Source organism: Micropterus salmoides, unplaced genomic scaffold, assembly GCF_014851395.1.
Source record: "Micropterus salmoides isolate LMB-PRFRI ecotype aquatic unplaced genomic scaffold, ASM1485139v1 Ms_hic_scaffold_4, whole genome shotgun sequence".
NCBI classification, from domain to species: Eukaryota; Metazoa; Chordata; class Actinopteri; order Centrarchiformes; family Centrarchidae; genus Micropterus; species Micropterus salmoides.
Genome location: NW_024043372.1, coordinates 23,486,495 through 23,507,259, shown reverse-complemented (window position 1 = coordinate 23,507,259; position 20,765 = coordinate 23,486,495). Strand labels below are relative to the sequence as shown.

The window sequence follows — 20,765 nt, the reverse complement described above, 5'->3', positions numbered from 1 at the left end:
ACACGCAGCGCAGACGTCCACACCCACCCATCTAGGCTACACATGCACATATTATGGTTCAGTTATGTTCATGAGCAGGTCAACTTGCTGCAAATCAATAATGCATGAATGTTAAGATATCGTGCTGTAGTTCACCTATATAGTTTAATTGTATATTTTGCAGTCGCATGTCGGGGCTCCATGATGCTGCTGCTCCGCTGATTGACCGCTGAGTGTTGTGCTGAGGTGCGGTGCGCTCTCCGCTGTGCTGCTGCTGCTGCAGGGGGAGCGTCCGTCCACAGCCTGCAGCTCTACCGCTTTATTTGTCTCCTGGCTGCTCTGTTGTACCACATCTAATCCCACTAGCAAGACCACTGGGGAACAAATTCATTAAGAAGGGCGACCTCCGTGCTGGCTGGAGGTGAAACAGCCTAGGCTACATCGTGCGTCTTAAACTGAGGTGAGCGCCCTATATTGTTTGACTTGTAATAATAGTAATAGGCCTGTACGTCTCCACTACGTAATTTTTTGTCGGTATTTCCAGCTCTTAATGTCTGACGGTTTCTCTACCGGACAAAACACGAGAAGAAAAGAAATGCGTGGCACGTTTTGGAGCCAAGCAATTTTCGATAAATGCCTGAAAAAGCTTTGTTTGAAGGATTTTTTTTTTTTAGCATTTAAGGAATGTAATCGGTAGTCTCATAAAGCTTTGTGTGCATGATTTTTTCCCTTCTGTCTTATTCACGACAAGGTAGGCTAGTAGGCCTGTCTGAGATAGTAGCCTAAAATGTATGTCTGCGACCATGTTCTGGACGATTGCATTACTTTGGTACTTTTCTTATCTTTAAGGATGCTGGGTAGTATGGAAGAGTAGCTGATGCAGAATCAACCTGAGGTGATTTATTGTCCAGAATCTGGATGAGGCAACAGATCCGTCACGCGCACTTCGTAAGGGACCCACTATGTCTGTAACATGTCCCCGGCGCTCCTTACTTCCTCACTGGCTCGTTTTTTGGTTAATTAAAATCAGCATCGCAACTAATAAAGCATGCAGCAGTTTTATTCTGATTGGCCTATGGACAATTCTTCATGACTCTCTCTTGAACGGCCCGGTTACGTTTAAGGATGGTTACCCCATCACAGCTAATTATCATTAAAGATGCACACTTTAATCCGTAAGGCTATGGGGCTGGGTAATGCCACTATAAAACTGTGGGGTTGACTTACCAAGGTTAACAAGACACAAATCTCACTTAATGTGAAAAGAAATTGTTGTGTTTTTCACAGTTATTTAAAATGATACTCCTTTAGGTATTCCTTCATCACTGCTTTTGTTTGCAAATCATGGCCTGAGCTGAACTCAGTGTTATCTTATACGTTTTAACCAATATGCACTTTGTAGACAGTCTGACTGAATTTTGTATTGTTTTACATATGACGTACCATACATACCATGTTGTTATTTCATGCTCTGAGAGTCTACTGTGTCATATAGCTTATCTAGACAAGAGAATCCGAAAGGTCTGATTGTAAAGCAAGTATTGTACAGTCTTCCATTATTGACAGTCAAGGGTACTCAAAATCTATTCTCAAGAAGTAGTTTATCTTACTTGTGAGTTTGGAAAATTAAACATACATGTATCTAATGCATACTCTGTTTATCCTACATCATGTGGAGTGCTTTGACACAATTTCCTGTGAGAGATGATTTAAGTGCACATGTCAAGAACAGATTGGCTGCTCGGTGCTGATCCTATCTATCTCTCCCCTACAGTGTATTGATTATTTTTCTACCCTAAATTGGTCACCCCCCAACCCTGAAGGATTTCCCCTGGGCACTGTAGGCATGCAGCTGATGAAGCACAATATCGACGCTTGACTGTGTTTATATGTGATGATGCAATTGCTTTATGCAGTTTTGTATCCAATTTATACTTCTTTGGAAACAAGTCTGTGATGTTATAGTGTTTTTTTGTCCTGTATTTTATGATTAATTTAGCTTATTTCTCTTTGTTACCAGATGAAGAAGGCGCTCTCTCATTTCAGTGACTATCTACATGGTTTCTGGAGATGCAGGTGCCTACAGAGGATAACCTTTCACTGACTGGATAGAGGCAGTTTGGTATATTTTTTTTCCTTTTTAAACACATATGCACGGGCTAGAAATTAAGAAAAGAGATATAAAGGAATTAATTAAGAGACAAACCATATACAAATGACATTTGTTTTAACATTTATTTGAAGTGTTTGCAGTAATTCATTGCCGCAAACAGCAACCAGCAATTCCAGAGGGAGAGTATCTACAAATACATACATGTACATGTGCACAGATACAGCGAATATGTGCACAATGCAATTTTGACCACGAATGGAGGGAGCATCACACACACACATATCAGTAATATCTCAAAAGCTTTCAGAGCGGAAATAGACTTCTTATTCATAGAAGGGAGCAGAAAGAGCTCATTGTGTACTGGCCTGTTACTAAAAAGAAAAACATCTGCTTTTAGTAGATGTAGTAGACACAAAGAGAGGAGATGATAGAAGAAAAAGAAAAAAAAAGAGGAAATAACAACTTCCAGATGGTAAGTGCACAAGTTTTACACATACTGAGCTAACTGACACCCACAGTAAATATAACCACAGGGAATCTGAAAAATGCTCTAAATGACGGTGATTTACAGGATAGATTTTTTTCATGAATGTCCGTATGTCCGTGCGTGGGATGGGGGAGAAAATCCACAGTGATGAATCATTTTTAAGTTCAGCCAAGGCTACTAGTTGGTACTCAAGTACCGGATGACACAATATTACTTCTTAGCAGATCTTTTAATGCTTGCTATTATCAGCATTACATCAAGGAGAAGCAGTGTAGCCTTAGCTCTTATAGCACTTTACAACTAATAAACATAGCATAACAACAGGAAGCACATTATTGCACACAAGTTGTTATTCGAACTTTCTTTACTTGCTCATGACATTTTTCAGTTTAATTTAGCATTTATTTTTACAATGTAAAAACATAACAGAAGTTATCTCAGGGCACTTTTCATATAGATCTAGCCTAGATTGTACTCTTTGTAATATTATTTTCTTGTCTTAAGCCACATTGTTCTTCTCTTATCCTTCGTACCGCATAACATCTCATACTTCCCTCATGTGTTTTTCTCCTTAACCTCCTCCACACAGAAAGATGGTTAAACTCCCCTCCAGCGCGTGTGCACATATGTGTGTAATAACCTTGCTCCAGCTGTACTTTGTCCATATGTGACAAAAACAAATACTAATAGAATCACCCCTAGGGGATCTGCAAATGGCAACTGCAAGTTTGCACAGCACAAAACCAGTTTTGGTCAATCATCTTTCTCTGTAAAAAGGGATACATTTACCAACTGAAAAAAACACAAACTAATCTGAAAACATTTAATGAAAAGGTGAAACACTGGCAGCAACGAAACCAAATCTGTGGTCACTAATCATGCACTTGTGCAGACGCACTTATAAATGGACATGTACGTACGGATAGAGAAATAGACACACACAGATATATATGTATGTACATATTTATAATGTGCTTATTTGTTCCTGACTGGTGTGTTTTTGTTTTTTGTTGTTGTTGTTGTTGTTTGTTTGTTTCTGTTTTCTTGGTAATGGTGATGTGTGTAGCCTAACCAGGGACAGTGGTTGCAAATTAGCTTCAGCTAGTAACCCTATATGCAACACATTTGTCCAAGTTATTGTAACCTATTACAATGTATCTCTTCTGCATTGTCCCTGACAAATAAACAATAAAATGAAATAAATACAATTAAGGGAACACTTAAATCACACATCATATCTCAATGAATGAAGTAGGTCAAAGTTGAAAATCTTTACTGTACCTTGTATAATTCATTGAGAACAATATTAAGTGACATTGGTCAATGGAAACCAAAATCACCAACCGATTGAGGGCTGGATTCAAAATCATACTGAAAATCAAAGTAAAAAAAATGTAATCACAGGCTGATCAAACTTGTGTGACTTTCATCACAGCAACTCATAATGTGACTCAGTAGTGCCTGTATGCACTCCTGACAGTATCTGGGCATGCTCCTGATGAGATGGCTGATGGTGTCCTGGTGGATCTTCTCCCAAACCTGAATCAGGGCATCAGTGAGCCCCTGGATAGTCTGTGGCACTACTTGGCGGCATCACAGGCACAAATACACAACGTCTCTGAGGTTCTCTATTGGATTCAGGTCTGAGGAATGTGAGGATCAGTCAATGGCATCACTGTCATCTGGGAACTGCCTACACACTCTGGCCACACGAAGCCGGGTATAGTCCTGCACCAGGACCACTGCACCAGCATGAGGTCTGATCATGGCGTTCAGGATTTCATCCCTGTACCTACAAAAACAGCAGTCCGGGGTACCGTATTGGCTAGCAAATGGAGGTCTGTGCGTCCCTCCAAGGATATGCCTCCCCACAGCGAATGCCAATCAAGCTGCATGGTGGTGGGCTCTAGAGGAAGTTGGTTGGCAGTGCTCCAGAGCCCTACAAAATCTAGAATGCATCTCCTGTTCCTCATCACACAAAAAAGCAGATACCGGTCCTACTTCTGGGTTGATGCCCTTCTACGATCCTGTCCAGGCTCCATGTCGAAGTTTCCTTGGGCAAGATACTGAACCCCGAATGGCCCCCGATGGCTGCTGTGCATGAAACTGTAACAGCGTTTGAGTGGTCAGAAGACTAGGAAGGCACTAGGCACTAGAAAGATACAGCAAACCAATGACATGTATGGATTTGTCATCCTGGAGGTGCTGGACTACCTGAGCAACCTGAATGGGCTGTGGGTACCGCCTCATGCTACCAGTAGTGACAAGGACACAAAACTAAAAAACAACGTAAAACTAGAGTGAGAACGGTCAGGAAGGATAAGGGGAGAGCAGTTGTCTGTGGCCACTACCTGCAAAACCATTCTCTTTTTGAGGGTTGTCTTGCTGTGACCTCTCCAGTGCACCCGTTGTCCCTTTTGTCACATTTTTTGAGCAGTGCATGTGGATACATAAAACAACAGCAGGATCACAAAAACAAATTATCACTGGATATTCCCTCACAATAGAGAATTACAAAAAGAACCATGTTAATGTGATGAGCTAAAGTTGAGGGATATTAACACAGAACATGTCCTACTTACAAGACTTTAGTTTGAAAGATATCCCCTTAATTTGGCTAACTGAGACTGATGAAGCTTGATCAGCAGAACGTTAAAATGCGACTGTGGATTTTCTACCGCTATTACTACTGGAGTCTTGTTAGGAAGGGACGTCTAAGTATGGACAGGTGGAATAATTACAGCAACCAGAAAGCTTTTTAACAAACATGTCTGTGTCAGGTTTGAGGATGCGCTCCCTGAGAAAGACGGTGCTGCTCGCCATCCTGGTGTCTGTGGTGCTGGTACTGGCCCTCCTCCATTCATGGCCAACTCGGGTTTACACCACAGTGGATGTGTGGCAGCGACCAGCGACTATAGTAGAGAGGCACCTGGAGGAGAGGCTCCCAGAACCAGACCACGGATTAGGCAACATCCCCTTTCATGTGAGGGACAGTGTGGCAAGGTATGTGTTTTTTTTTTTTTTTTTTTAAACAACTTAATTTATTCCATCTCAGCAGAACAGAGCTCCGCTTCCTCACATACACATGTCTCTGATAATCCGTCCAGCTTGTTGGCACGAAATGGATGCGTATGTGAGGGTGAGAGTGGAGGAGTGAACCTGCCCTTCGCCCAACTTCTATTCCCACGGGTGTCAGCTCACCCGCTGCACACTGCCTTTGAGGCGTCTGAGCTGGAGGAAATGAAGAGGAGACGGGCCAAAGAGTACAAGAGTTTCCAGAAGAGGTAAGCAGCAGGCTAACGATGGAATGTCAGTTCTCTCTCTCTCTCTCTCTCTCTCTCTCTCTCTCTCTCTCTCTCTCTCTCTCTCTCTCTGTGACATGGAGAAAATGATGCCCTCATATCAACTGTCTCAAATACTGTACCTCTTAACCTCCTAGTTTTGTACTTTATTATTACATCTTTAACTGACCCAGAACAGCACAGCAGGAGATCAAAAAGGAAAAATCCATTATTGATGTTCTTTTCTCCTTATACCAACTTCCTTGATACTTTTAACATTGAAACGTTTTTTCTAAAAGATTGTTCCCCCAGCAAAATCATACGGTGGCATGGTATTTTATTAATAGCTGCTTTTGAATTCTCTTGTGTCAGTCAGTTTATGTTTTCAAAGAGCCAAACACACTCACTGGATATGAAGCGTATTTGTCCACTTATTCTCTTCCTGTCTATGCTTGTGACTTCTTCCCCTCAGGTCACAGACGCCTGCAGATGTTCTCATCATTGCAGAGGCTAACAATCCCTTACAGTATCCAACACAGGGGGTGGAGGTACGACCCCTTAAAACAATCATCATCCCAGGTAAGACTTTACACAGAGCAGGACACACATTTAAACAAGTCTTACATGTTAAATTAGATTGTTAAATCTGGAGGGTGTGGTGCCACTTCTACAGCTATTAAACCATCAAGCTACCTATTGAAAAGCTAATTTATCAAACACCAACCAAGAGCTGGTTCTTATGTGACCTCTACAGTCTCATGTTCAGAAAGCACACTGGATTTCACTAATCTGCATTACCTTAATATGTGATTTGCACAAAGCTTTAAAAAAAAATGCTGGCAGGAAGTGGATTAAAAATGTCCTAATGGCTGTAGTGACTAAGTCTGTCAGTTGTTTCCATATGCTTTCAGGCTTGGCCGTACATGAACTTCCCAGAGACCACTATTCAGTAAGTACTTCAGTATGTCTTTAATTTGACATTTTTTAGATATTTGCTGTCCTTTTATCCCAACTGCTTTTCTTTCCATTGCTCTGCAGATAAACATCACTGCCACGCTGGGAACGCTGAATGTGGCGGCAGAGGTAGATGGGGTGAAAATCAAAGGGGATGGCGAGATGCACATGACTCTGTCTAGCAGCCTTCTGCCGAACCTGAACCGACAGTTGCAGTTTGTCACCTACACAAACACACTGTTCCACCCGAGCACAGCAGACACAGGTGAGGCCTCAAACCAACATCACCATTTGCTTTGTCTCATCTGCTGGTGATGGCTGTAGTATCCAATACTTATGCATTTGACTCATAACAGTTCAAAATAGCACTGTAGCAGCAAGACAGAGGGTCAGTGACCTTCTACGGGGAGAGCAGTGATTGGTGGTTATGTAGGGACTGAACCCTTCTATAGAATTTGACCTCTAACCCCTTGTTTTGTTACCTCAAGATAGTACTGTACCCTTCTATGGGTTTGACCTTTTACTTTGCAGACTTAAACCCTTCTATGGTACCTAACAGATACCTAAACATATCCTATATAAGCTATGTTTGATGTACAGAGAGACAGAGTGGTCATCGGGCTGGGCCACTCTCCAAGCTGCTGCAGAGCTTGTAATTGATGCTGAACTCTTTGATTTAATAAACTTTTATGATCAAGAACAGTGTCGAGCGGGTTTCCTCTCAACACATCATCGCAGCATTATTGTTCGGACACCACATGGCGTAATGGATAAGGCACATGCCTTTGGTGTGAGAGACCCAGGATCAGTCCCCCACTGTGACCCATCCACCGATGTGTCCCTGAACAAGACACTTAACCCCTAGTTGCTCCAGAGTTGTGCGACCTCTGACATTAATAGCAATTGTAAGTCGCTTTGGATAAAAGTATCAGATAAATGTACTGTAATCTGCCCTCTGGACTTTCCTATTCTTATTTTTTTTTAAGTAATGGAGGACACTCGGGAGAAAGTTGGAGTAAATCATTACCGCTTTTATGCCAGCAGCAGGTTAGGTTAGCTTTGCATGAAGACTGGAAACAGGAGGAAAGATGTGGCTGTTAGTGGGCTTTCACTTTTGTTGCCAGCGGTTTAGACATTAATGGCTGTGTGATGTGTTATCTTGAGGGGACAGCTAGTTTACACTGTTATACAAGCTGTTCGCTCACTACTTTACATTGTAGCAAAATGTCATTTCTTCAGTGTTGTCACATGAAAAGATATAATCAAATGTTTACAAAAATGTGAGGGGTGTACTCACTTTTGTGAGATACTATAATTCAATTTGGTTTTTTTTTTCTTTTAATGGATTCGCACCTGCTGTTGGTAATGACACTGATGTTATAATCCAGGCATGAGTAAATATTTGCAAAGGTTTAGACACTATTTATTTGTCAAACAGCTGGGCATCTTATCAGGGGGCAGCCTAATAATACATACTGTTTTTTTAGGTTGACTTTGAATATTCAGTGGGAGAGGTAAATGACTTGTTCTTTTTGCTTCAATACAGAAAAGTGGTGAACAGGGACAAAGCCTGAGGACAGGCAAAAACCAAAGACCAAATGTACCTCTCTGAATTGTCTGTCAAGCTTTTAGCAGGTGTTAATCATTATTAATATATTAGTATATCAGCATATTAACAACAGGGGAGGATGAGCCACAGTAAGATCTTATTACACCGGTCAAATTCATTAAAAGTATCTTTTTGTTGTATATTTTAGTGCAGTTTGAGACAGAGGGGCATCAAGCCATCTTCAGTATCAAGATTCGTCACGGTGTAACACCCAAACTGTATAACACAGGATCCAAAGGAGGTAAAAACACAACATCAATAGTGTCTAAGTCAAAAATCATGCCATTGTTGAACAATGTGCCTGCTATTTGTGAAATATCACCTAAAACGCTAAATTGATATTCTTTCTTTGCAGAGTACAATGTCAGTGCCCTTGTTACCATAGCCACGAAGACTTTCCTGCGCTATGACAAGCTTCAAGATCTTATCGACAGTGTGAGACGATACTACCCCACTGTCACCATAGTAATCGCTGATGACAGTGAAAATCCCCAAACCATCTCCGGGCCTCACATCGAACATTACATCATGCCTTTTGGAAAGGTAGGGAAGTGCGAGACACACGCTAAACTCTTTTAATTTCACATGTCTGCTCTTTGGTATTGGAGCTCTGTCTTTTGTCATAGGGTTGGTTTGCTGGACGAAACCTGGCCGTCTCTCAGGTGACCACAAAGTACGTGCTGTGGGTAGACGACGACTTCATCTTCACAGCCAACACCAAGCTGGAGAGACTTGTGGATGTTTTAGAGAGAACCACTCTGGATCTGGTGAGGGACAGAGGAATAAACTGTTTTCAGTGACTGTGGCAGCCTGATGTTCTTGCTGAGATGTCTGTGTGTGTGTGTGTGTGTGTGTCCAGGTGGGTGGTGCAGTGCGGGAGGCCACAGGTTATACTGCCACCTACAGACAGACCATCTCCATTGAGCCAGGGGAGGAGAATGGTGACTGTTTACACATGAGGAGAGGATTTCATCACATCATCCAAGGCTTCCCCAACTGTGTTGTGACTGACGGGGTCATTAACTTCTTCTTGGCTCGCACCGACAAAGTCCAGCAGGTCGGCTTTGACCCGCGTCTCGCCAGGGTAGCTCACCTGGGTGAGTACAGTGAAACACCTCCGACAGAATTATTTTCATATCGAGCATATTGTAAAGATGTTACCAGTGATATGGCTTATATACAATGTAATATAAAAACTGTTGTTCTAACATTATTCTCATCACAAGATATACATTTTTATAATGCCACATACATTTATCAGAGCAGGAAAAAATAAATAGCTGTGTCCCAATTCCACTACTGTACATACTAATTCTATACAGCATTTCGGAGTATTTCTCCATACTGGTACTTTGAGCAAAGGCAAGGCAAGTTTATTTGTATAGCACATTTCAACAACAAGGTAATTCAAAGTGCTTTACATAAAACATAAAAGCAACAGGGAAATATGAAAAAGTTTAAAAGCAACATAGGGAAATTGAAAAATACACATTAAAATATAATAAATGTTACAGTGCAGTGTACAATCAGGGTAAAAGAGTTAAATGGAAAATAAAAACAGGCTGAGGGGTTGAGCAAATAATTGAGTTACAATTATTTTGAAAAGAGAATAAACAGAGAAGTAGACTTAATCTACTCTCTCTAGCTAGTCTGTACTCGGGTCCATAGCAATCTTCGGGTCCACTGAAACTCCAAAAACCCTCGGACACTACAGAGAAACCAGGACATGTCTGTCCGCAGGCCACTTTGATCCAGTGATACTTTGGACCCACCTGCGCGTTTACAGGTGGACAGAGGTTCCTGATAATCACTCAGGCACGAGATTTAAGAACACTTACTTCACTCTGTTCAATCTCGCTCTCATTATCTTTTCACTCAATTACATGCTCTAAAAAAAACAAAGAAAAAGAAAACAGGACAGTAAAAGTTACAGTGCAGTGTAAGTTATCAATCTACCAATTAAAGGCAGTGGTAAAAACAAAAATCTTAAATATTTAATTAAAAGCTATGGTAAAAAGAAAAGTCTTCAGTCTTAATTTAAAATAACTGAGTTTCAGCAGACCTGCAGTTATCTGGGAGTTTGTTCCAGATTTACGGAGCATAATAACTGAACGCTGCTTCTCCTTGTTTCGATTTGACTCTGGGGACAGAAAGCAAACCTGCCCCAGACGACCTGAGAGGTCTGGATGGTTCGTAACGAAGCGTAAGATCAGAAATGTATTTTGGCCCTAAACCATTTAGTGCTTTATAAACTAACAGCAGGAGTTTGAAATCAATTCTTTGACATACAGGAAGCCAATGTAAAGACCTCAGAACAGGAGTGATGTGATCCACCTTTTTGGTCTTAGTGAGGACTCGAGCAGCAGCGTTCTGAATCAGCTGCAGCTGTCTGATGGATTTCTTAGGGAGCCCTGTAAAGACACCGTTACAGTAGTCGAGTCGACTGAAGATAAATGCATGGATAAGTTTTTCCAGCCTGAGACCAATCGTTGGCATTAAATGTAGCCTAAATAGCAGCCTGCCTGGGTGTGTTCAGAGAACAGCTGATGGAGTTACTACTGGGTCCAGAGTTGTTGTTTTTAAGTTTTCATTAGTCAGGAAGTTTCTACACAGAGCTGAAGTCGGTCTCCTCCTCTTCAAAATCAGCTGAACAGCTGATTACAGCAGGTAATAAAGCTCACGTTCCTCCGACGCTCAGGCCACACAGACGTGAGTCCTGCAGCTGATCTGCAGCTCTTGTCACTGGAAATGTTTTAATAACCTTCCAAACTGTCGCAATTTTATTTTTGCGTTGTTTTATCTGTGCTGGAGTTATTTTAAGAACGTGGTGGTTTTATCCAGTTTGTTATCCACACATGTCTCGCGGATGTCCGCCTGAGATCATATGTCGGCATTAAATTTATAGCTGGGGAAACAGCAGCCAGCGTTCAGCGGTGTGTTTACAGTGAGCAGCTGATGGAGTTAAGCTAAATACTGGGTCAGAAGTTGTTGTTTAGAGTTTTCATCAGTCAGGAAGTTTCTACAAGGAGACGAAATCGGTCTCCTCCTCTCCAAAACAAGCGGACCAGCTGATTACAGCAGGGGCGAGTTCAATCTCAAAACGTTTTGCACCGGATTGCAATATTTTCGGATTGAACGACATGTTTGCTTGCAACGTTGCGCAACGTTCTTCTTCTTAGTTAATGGCGGATTGCAAACAACTTTTAAGTGCATACCGTCACCTACTGTATTGGAGTGTGTAACATCATATCACTCAGCTATCAACCTCAATAAGGTGTTCTCATATTCTCCCAGTGTCTTTAAGAAATTTAAATAATGCCTTCCTGGTGATTCTCATTTTCTTCTCCTTCTGTTCCCAATACCCCCATCAGATTCCAGTCCCGCCCTGCTTCCTGAACTCTATCTTGAAATATCTGTCTTTCCAACTCAAACAATATGCAGTGCAAAATGATATGTTCAACATTTTCTTTAACCCCACAGTTTTCACACTTTTCACTATTCCTTTTCCCCAATAAAAACAAGGTGCCATTCAGTCCTGTGTGATCTACTCTTAGTTTTGTCATTATAATTTCCTCCCGCCTGGTCCTTTCGCTATAATTTTTATTACTGACAGACTTTTGTATTTTATAGTAACTCCTTCCTTTCCTGTCTTCTTCCAACCATTTCTGCCATATTTCAGTACCTTTCGTCTTAATGGCTGTTTTTCCTTCTCCTTTTCCTAGCGGTATTTGAACTGTTATTTCCTTTTGTAATGCCTCTTTTGCTAGTTTGTCTGCAATCTCATTTCCATTTACTCCCTCATGAGCTGGCACCCAGCAAAACTGAACATCTATCCCTCCCCGATGTAATCTTAGTAAGCTGTGAAACATTTCTATCAGTAGGTCTTCTCTGCCAGATGTCACTGACTGAATGCTTTTAATAACTGCTAAGTAGTCTGCTTAATATCACCCTATCAGGTCTGACCTCTTCAACCCACTGTAATGCTATAATGACTGCCACTATTTCTGCTGTATATACGGATAGCCTACCTGATAATCATTTTGAGATATTTATTTTGAATTCTGGTATATGTATTCCAATTCCCACACATTCCTGTTTGTTTTTAGATCCATCTGTATAGATTTTTAGATAATTATGGAAACTGTTTCTGAGATAGCTGCTTGTCCGTATTCCCACTTCCTCTATTCCCCATCCTCTTTTCTTTTCCAGTATACTAAAATCTGTTTTTACGTCTGGATAGAGCCAAGGTTGAATGTTACTGACTGGACTGGGTGTGGTGAAATCTAATACTTCCATTCCGTATTCCCTGGCTCTCTTTTCCCCCGTCCATCCAAACCCATGCCCCTGAAACTTGAAATATTCCCAACAATCCTTTATCTCCTTTGCAGGGTTTTCTTTCACACTTTCTTTCAATCTGGCCCAATATGCTAGCGCTAGTTTCTCTCTTCTTAACTCCAGTGGTGTCTCTCCAGCTTCTATGAGTATTGTGTTAATGGGAGTTGTCTTAATGGCTCCAATGCATATCCGTTAGGCTCTGTAATTTTTTACAAGGTTGTTTTTGCCGCTGCATCATATACTATGCAACCATAATCTATTGATGACCTCATGCATGCTCTATATATGTCAATTAGTGACTGTTTATCTGCACCCCAGTCGCATCCCGCCACCACTCTAATAACTTGTTTGCATTTAGTTTCCAATTGCTTTATGTGTTTTCCATGTGTACTTACTATCAAACCACAATCCCAAATACTTTAATTCATTTACTTTTTCCATTGGCTGCTGATATAGAAAAAGCTTTTCTACATGACACTTTCGCTTGTTTGTGAACACCATATAACAGGATTTGCTTGTTGATATTTTAAATCCCCACTTGAATGACCACTTCTCTACTTTCCCTATTGCTTTCCTAATGTTCTCTAACACATATGTCTCATTTCTTCCTCTCATCCATATGGCCCCATCATCTGCATATAACGCTCATTTGATGTGTCCATCTAAATCTGAAAATATATCATTAATCATAATGTTGAATAATATAGGGCTAATTGCGCTCCCCTGGGGAATGCCATTATTTACCTTAAACTCTGTAGAAATTTCTGATCCAACCTTTACTCTAATTTTCCTATCTGTTAAAAAGTCTAGTATCCAGTTATAAATACTTCCTTCAAACCCCATTCTATTTAGTTTTAATAAGTAGTCCTTCCCTCCACATAGTATCATATGCCTTCTCAATGTCAAAATACACTATTATCATCAGCTCTTTCATTTTCAGTGCCTTTTCTACCTCATTACTTACTCTAACGAGAGCATTTCCAAAATCCATTTTGTATATTACTCAGTAGTCCTCTCTCTGTTGTATGTTGTATCCATACATGTGATAACCTACGAACTATTATCCTCTCCATCCATTTGCATAAGTGTGATGTCAGAGCTATGGGTCTATAATTACCAGGATTGGTTGGGTCTTTACCAGGTTTGCTAAACGGTAGTATAACTGCACTTTTCCAACTTCTCGGTATTATTCCATCCTTCCATATTTTATTGAACAGTCTTAACACTAGCTTAATTGACTCTACTGGCAGCTGATGGAATATGGCATAACATAACTGGTCTTGTCCTGGGGCTGTATATCCTGTGCCAAGCAAAGCTATATTGAGTTCTGTTATTGTAAAATCTGCATCTAAAGTTGTACCATCCTCCCTCTTCAGCTTCACGTCCTTATTTTCTCTGAGTGCCAGGTCTTTCTGTTGCTTATGAATATCCATAAGGTGATCACCACTATACACAGCAGCAAAAGCACTACCCAACATCTCTGTCTTTTCTTTGTCTGACACCACCGTCTTTCCTCCATCTATCAAAGCTGGGATTTTAATCGCTTTCTTTTTCCCACTCATTCTTTTAAACATAGACCATATATCCCCTAACTCTACACCTCTGCCTATGGTGGAACAAAACTCTCTCCAATTTTTTTTTTTGGTTAACTTAATTGTCCTACGTGCCACTGCCCTTTTCCTTTGAAAATCCAAAACACTCTCTTGTGATAAATTCTTCTTTAATGTTTTAAAGCTTTGTTTCGTTCTTTTACAGCTCTGCTACACTCCTCATTCCACCAGGGGATCACTTTCTTCCTGCCCTTTGTTGTTCTTTTTTGAATACTTAAATGTGCTGCATTTATAATGTGTTCTGTAATTTGCTTTGTGCATTCCTCTACATCACCTTCTAACGTCACAAGGTTTGCTGACTTCGTACAACATAACCTAAATTTTTCCCAGTCCGCTTTCTCAAAGCACCATCTGTTAATTGTACTTCCTTCTTGGAAACATACATTTGTGTTGATAATAGTGAGAACTGCAAAATGGTCACTTCCTATGGTAGAATTATTCATAACAAACCATTCACATGCGTTTACCAAATTATCTGATACCAGTGTAATATCTAAACATGATGTTTTACCCCTATTCACATCCATTCGTGTTCCCTGTCCATTATTAATGCAGACCAGTAATCTTTCTTCCATCATTTCTTCAATTATGTCCCCATTATTATCTGTGTGATTGCTGCCCCATAAGCTGTTGTGTGCATTGAAGTCCCCACACCATATTTCTTTCCTGTATACAGTCCCTGCCATTTCATTAAGTTCACTGATATCTAAGTTTTTGCATGGGTTATAGAAATTAATCAATTTAATATTTCCCTCTTTCCTTGGGCTATATATTTCAACTATTATACATTCTAAATCTTCTGAGCTTGGGGATTCCCTGTAGGCCAACCCATCTTTGATAAAGGTGATGCACCCTCCACCAGTTTGGTTGTTAGGTCTATCGTACCTTATAGAGCTAAACCCTGGTATCACATAATCTAGTCTGTCTCGTAACCAAGTTTCATGTACACATATTGCATCTGGAACAACATCTAATTCATGAATGTACTTTTTGAATTCTTGACCATTAGCTATAAGACTTCTTGCGTTCCACTGTAGTATGTTAAGAACCATTATAAGCGTCCTAACCCTCAGTTTGTGCATTTCCATTTTCAACAACGCATGTATTTGATCTGCTTTGATATCTTTCATATCAAGAAGTTTTCCTGCTGCTTTTCTTTTTCAACTGGTACGCAACATTGATGGTGTGACATGAAACCTTTTTTCACTATCAAAGTATAATCGTCAACTTTACATTTATGCTCGCAACCATTCTGTGTGTGTGCTGGAATCTGGCTTTGTGTCTGATTCAATCTCTCATGTGTCCTTTTCAATCTCACAGATCTGGACATCATTCACTCCATCTCATCCCCATCTGAACTATTTGACATGATGTTACATTCACAGTACAGTTTATGCAGATCCGCCAACAAAGTTCGCTCCTACTATGTTTTCCGGCCACCGTTAGTTCACTCTCTCCGCGTAGCTCCAAACCTCCGCGCCTTCCGGCTCTCTCGACGTCCAATCCTCTCCTACCCAGTCTATGTGTGTTCTCGGACTAAACCTCGTTGCGCAACGTTCTGCAACGGGCTTCGAGGTATGTTTTCTCCCGTTTGGTGGGCGTGTCTCAAATGTTACCCAATCAGCTGCGAAACGTTTGTAAACACAACGGCGTTAAAAAGCCAGGAAAATGCAGTGCGCTTGCGTACACAACAGGGTGTTCAGGGGACCACCGTTTCGCTACGTTTTGTCTGCGCTGAACTCGCTCCAGGTAAAGCTCGTTAAACATCCCGTTCCTCCGACGCAGGCGGACACAGACATGTGCTGCCAGCTAATCTGCAGCTCTTGTTAGCTGTAAATGTTTTATTTTTGTGGTGCTTTCTCTGTGCTGGAGTTATTTTAAGAACTTTATGGTTTTATCCAGTTTGTTATTAAATGTGTAACGAACTTTATCGCGTGTCTCCTCATTATAGCTCCCACAAAAAAAGCTGCTTTAATGGTCAAGCTAAGCCTATAGTTCTTCATTATATTCCAGTCAAATCTGATGTTCATTTATAAATGTTGCTCATGGATCGTGGTTACAACTAATGATGCCTGTGCATCGCTGTGTACAGCCAGGCCTACAGTCTAAGTCAGCTGATTAATTTGCCTAATCTTCGCAGGTCTTTAGACCACGGTGGAAACACCACAGTTATTTCTAGCTCAGTTATTTCTCACATGTAACTGTCCTTGTTAGGGAGACAGTTAGACTGATAAGGTAGAGAAAAATTACAAATAATTCTAGTTTTTAATTCACCTATTTTACTTTACTTGAGTATTTCCATTTTATACTACTTTATACTTGACCACATTAATGCATCAATAATTATAATCCAATAACATAATACACATTATTCTGAAACTGGCCATTCTGCATAATGAGTACGTTTTGTACCTTAAGTCTATTTTGATACCGATATGTTTGTTTAAGTAGTATTTCTACACTGTTGTGTTGCTACTTACTTGGATTTTAGTCAAACTGCACAGGATGTTCAAGCCACTGCAGAATAAATTAACAGTAAACACATTTTTCTTTTGTTGTGAATATTTCTGGCTGTTAGCAGCTCCCCAAATTCCTCTGTGAATTTATTTTGGGACCATGGTTTCCATCAAAGACACATAAAAAAAATCCAGCTAATTTGTCATGTAAACTGACATCTTTGCTTATATGCGAGTTTGTCATTTATTTAGTGTTTACCTGTAATCTCAAGTCCCAGTTAGACTTAGTTATATGCAGTGTTGAGAAACACTTAATTTTTACTTTAACATTGAGAGTCAGCGAGAGATAAATAACTTTTTCCATCAAAAGAATGCTCTGCAGTAAGTAGTAGTATCTGAAAAAGGTACTGAAGAAAAATCATTAGACTCAGCTTAACTAAAAAACTTTGATGTGTGGTTTTGCTTAGAATGTAGAACAAGTTTCGCTCTACATTCAATAGGTCAAGTGTCCTCTGGTCACACCAGATCACTGGATTTATAGTTTTTTGAGTTTGAGAAGTGGTGTGATGCTGTTTTTGCTGCCTGAGTTTTTATTATTGCTAAATTGGTTTGAGATTTTATCTTTTTGTTTTATGCAAATGTTCAGATGCGTAGTTCTGGCAGCATCCTGAGTTGCTCTGTGTATTCATTGTCACTTTGCTTTAGGCAAAATGTATTGTTTTTCAGCTTTTCAATAAGTAAAAGAAATGTAAAATGAACTGCTACATTTCAGTTGAGTTTTATATCACAACTGCACAATCACCAACCATCATGTGTTTTAATAATTTATGTCTTAAACATTCATATCTCAGTTAGTTATTAAGATAGTATCATATACCAAGATAATTATTGCTTTTGTACTGTGAAATTTTCTAATCAGCCCATGCCAACATCTCAGAATCAATGCTCTGCTATAATTAAACTAAATGCCCGCATTCAATTTAATTTCATTTTCAGTTTAGTCTCATCAAATCCACACTCACATCTTAAAATCCTCTCATTTCATCCTGTTTTCATATTTTTATGGCTGCACGATTTCATTAAATGGAAATATGTTATATGTCTTGTACATCTTTATCTAATATTTTATTTTCCTATATATATGGCATATCTGGTATCTTTGGAAAATTCCACAAGACTAAAGTTTTTAGGGTGTAAGAAGTTAATTCGATTAGACTATGATTTAAAATTAGTTGACATTTTCAATGTATTTGACTGAATTACCTTGTTTTTGCTTTGCAGAGTTTTTCATCGATGGCCTGGGATCTCTGCACGTGGGCTCTTGTGATGATGTCATTGTCAATCATGCAACCAAAATCAAACTTCCCTGGGTCAGCCAATCAGAGAGCGACAAGACTTACGCCAAGTATCGTTACCCACCGGCCTCCTCTGACGCCACACACACGAAAAATGGCCTCCTGTTCTTCAAAAACCGATTCCAGTGTTTGACTCATAATTAGTTCCTGTCCTCTTTGTCCTGAGGGTTCCTCTGCTCTTACTGAGTTGCCAAAGAAGTTCTCCTCCACCGTGTCCCATCAGATAAGATTTCAGACAAACACTATGGTTTGTGTTTCTTGTGGTTTCACCATAGAGAAAATGTGCCATTAGGGCGGATTAGCATGTTTATACAGTCAGTGCAGGGCTCTGTGGTGAAAAGTCCTCATACGCAGTAAATCTCTAGAGGCCAGATGTGAAAGTTAAGCTCTCTTCTGTTGTGGAACCAGTAGATATCCAGCTGCGGTAACAAACATACCGTCTTGTTAAATCGCAGCATAATCTTGATTAATTCAAGGCTTTGTGTTTGTCAAATCTTATCTGGCTTTACATCCTTCAGTTGTTCTAACACAGAGACCGAGCTTTGGGCGCAAACCCAACAGGTAGCATCTAAACAGTCTGAGTCACTTCATTGTCGTTCTATGCTGACATGAGAGTACATGGTCATGTCATGTCCTCCTTCAATTTGCACTATCTAAAAAGACTGAGCTTGGAAAAGCAATAGTGACATCAGAGAGCCAGAGAACAAGGGCTCTCTGTTAGCGAGGACGGACGGACACTTACCAGAAAGTACCAATCCTGTAGATACAGAGCATAGGTGTCCTTTTTACCAATGCCACATGAAGAACGCACTCAAAACTTTTTCACCTGTGGTACCTGTTCTCTGTGACTGGTCGTGCCAAAGGTTTTGCTGCTGGCTTTGAGGTGTTTTCATTTGTTTGTGTTATGGTTTTGAAACCCCTTTACTCAGAATCCTGTGTGTCATTTGTGGATGATTAATCTTGTCCAAGGATGTGAAACTTTGAGGGGTGGGGGGGGGGGCACGCCTGTGTGTTACGTGACCTAGGAGCATCCTTGTTTTTGTCTTCTGCGGTCTGTCACTCTCAAACATCGTTTCTGTCCAGTGCACGCTGATGAACAACGATGAAAGTGATTGCGTCTTTACATGCTGCCTAAAATAAAAGATGAGTGAACCAAAGTGCATGTTTATTTACCCTCATGATAAGAGAAGAAAAAAGAAAAGAAAAAACAGGCACACTGAGAGAGGAGTAATGGGGCTTTGATGATAAATTAAAACACAAAGAAGTCAGAGCATGTGAGGACTAAGGAGTAGTGAGACAAATCCTGTTTCTACACCAAGGGCTCCTTCAAGACTGTGAGGCACTCATGCCTGAAGTGATGATCCTGTTCTTTTATGCCATGACCTTTAGATGGCGCCTTTGTGTCACTATTTTTTCCCTAATGATTCAGTTTACTTTTTAACAATTCCCACAGGAATATTTTGAAACTATTTTGTTAGCTCTGTAGAGGGGTCAGAATGAAACTTCTTCAGTGAGAAGGTGTGTGTGTGTGTGTGTGTGTGTGTGAGCTGAAAACGTGATATTTATTGTGTTAACACAATATTAATTATTTAACTATTTTAACTTGCCTGCTTCATCCAAAAATCACTGGTGTGAATCGTCTGGTTACGGTGTTATAAGCATTTTAAAATTAATTTTAAATGTTGACATATTAAAATGTCTGTGGAAACACGTGTCTTTTATTTACAAAAAATATGTGCTAAACGTTGGGGGTTGCAGAGTAAAAACACAAAGTCACAGGTTCAGTCTACATTATAGTCAATGTCCTTCAAGGCATCCCTGTCCATCTCCAAAGCTGTAAGGCATTTAATATATAACAAAAATTAAGCAAAGGTCAAAATTGTTTATAATCAATGCTCTTATAAATGTTGGACTGTGACATCTTTACCCACAGAACTCAGTTCATATTCTATGATTTCTATGTGATATAAGAAGAATTTAGTGCCTGTTTTCTTCTTGTCAAATGCAATAGTTGGCACCTGCAGTCTTGGGCACATCCAACGAAGGTTAAAGTCAAGGGCAACTGGACTTAGTTGAAGATACTGGAAGACGTTTCGTCCCTCATCCAAGGTACTTCTTCAGTTCTGACTGACTGGAAGGGAAACTCCGCTATTTAACCTCAGTGGGGTCGTTTTCCCGGTATCGACGATCCTAGCAAACACCCTACTTGGATGAGGGACGAAACGTCTTCCAATATCTTCAACCAAGTCCAGTTGCCCTGGACTTTAAGCTTCATTGGGTAACTATGACCTGGATGACGGAGATTCTTCACATACATCTTGGGCACATATAATCTTTCATATTGGTTCACTATATTACAGTATTTTGACTAACGTTGAAGTTGTGAGGCAGGAGTGTAACTTAGGTTAAAGGATATGATAACTTAAGACAATGTGAATTTACAGCATATTTACAAGCTTTTCACAGAGGGCAACACATTAAGTGTTTTAGAGAGCTGGCATGTTATACAAGAGGAGGTGTAAATACATAGTGCGAGTCCCCAACATCACTTGCACAAATACACAGTGTAAATGAATGAGCATTTGG

General features: G+C 40.2%; 1 protein-coding gene and 1 long non-coding RNA gene across 4 annotated transcripts; one reads left to right on the top strand and one right to left on the bottom strand.

The window, feature by feature from the left end:
- The first annotated feature begins 56 nt into the window (after positions 1–56).
- b4galnt1b (beta-1,4-N-acetyl-galactosaminyl transferase 1b) lies at positions 57–19,336 on the top strand. 3 transcript variants are annotated; one of them, XM_038696692.1, is made up of 13 exons: positions 57–439; positions 829–874; positions 2,000–2,101; positions 5,360–5,582; positions 5,687–5,863; positions 6,333–6,439; positions 6,772–6,809; positions 6,899–7,079; positions 8,572–8,664; positions 8,779–8,966; positions 9,050–9,190; positions 9,283–9,520; positions 18,106–19,336. In XM_038696692.1, the coding sequence occupies exons 4-13, from the start codon at positions 5,368–5,370 to the stop codon at positions 18,321–18,323; spliced, it is 1,596 nt and encodes a 531-aa protein (XP_038552620.1). In that variant the 5' UTR covers positions 57–439; positions 829–874; positions 2,000–2,101; positions 5,360–5,367; the 3' UTR covers positions 18,324–19,336. The 3 variants fall into 3 exon arrangements, with proteins under 3 accessions (XP_038552620.1, XP_038552619.1, XP_038552618.1); XM_038696691.1 differs by having other exon boundaries at positions 829–927; XM_038696690.1 differs by lacking the exon at positions 829–874.
- On the bottom strand, positions 8,136–15,927 carry LOC119886163. The gene is made up of 3 exons (XR_005441456.1): positions 15,793–15,927; positions 9,328–9,516; positions 8,136–9,187 (listed from the first exon to the last, which is right to left on the bottom strand). It is a non-coding gene; the product is annotated as an uncharacterized LOC119886163 (long non-coding RNA).
- Positions 19,337–20,765: the final 1,429 nt, after the last annotated feature.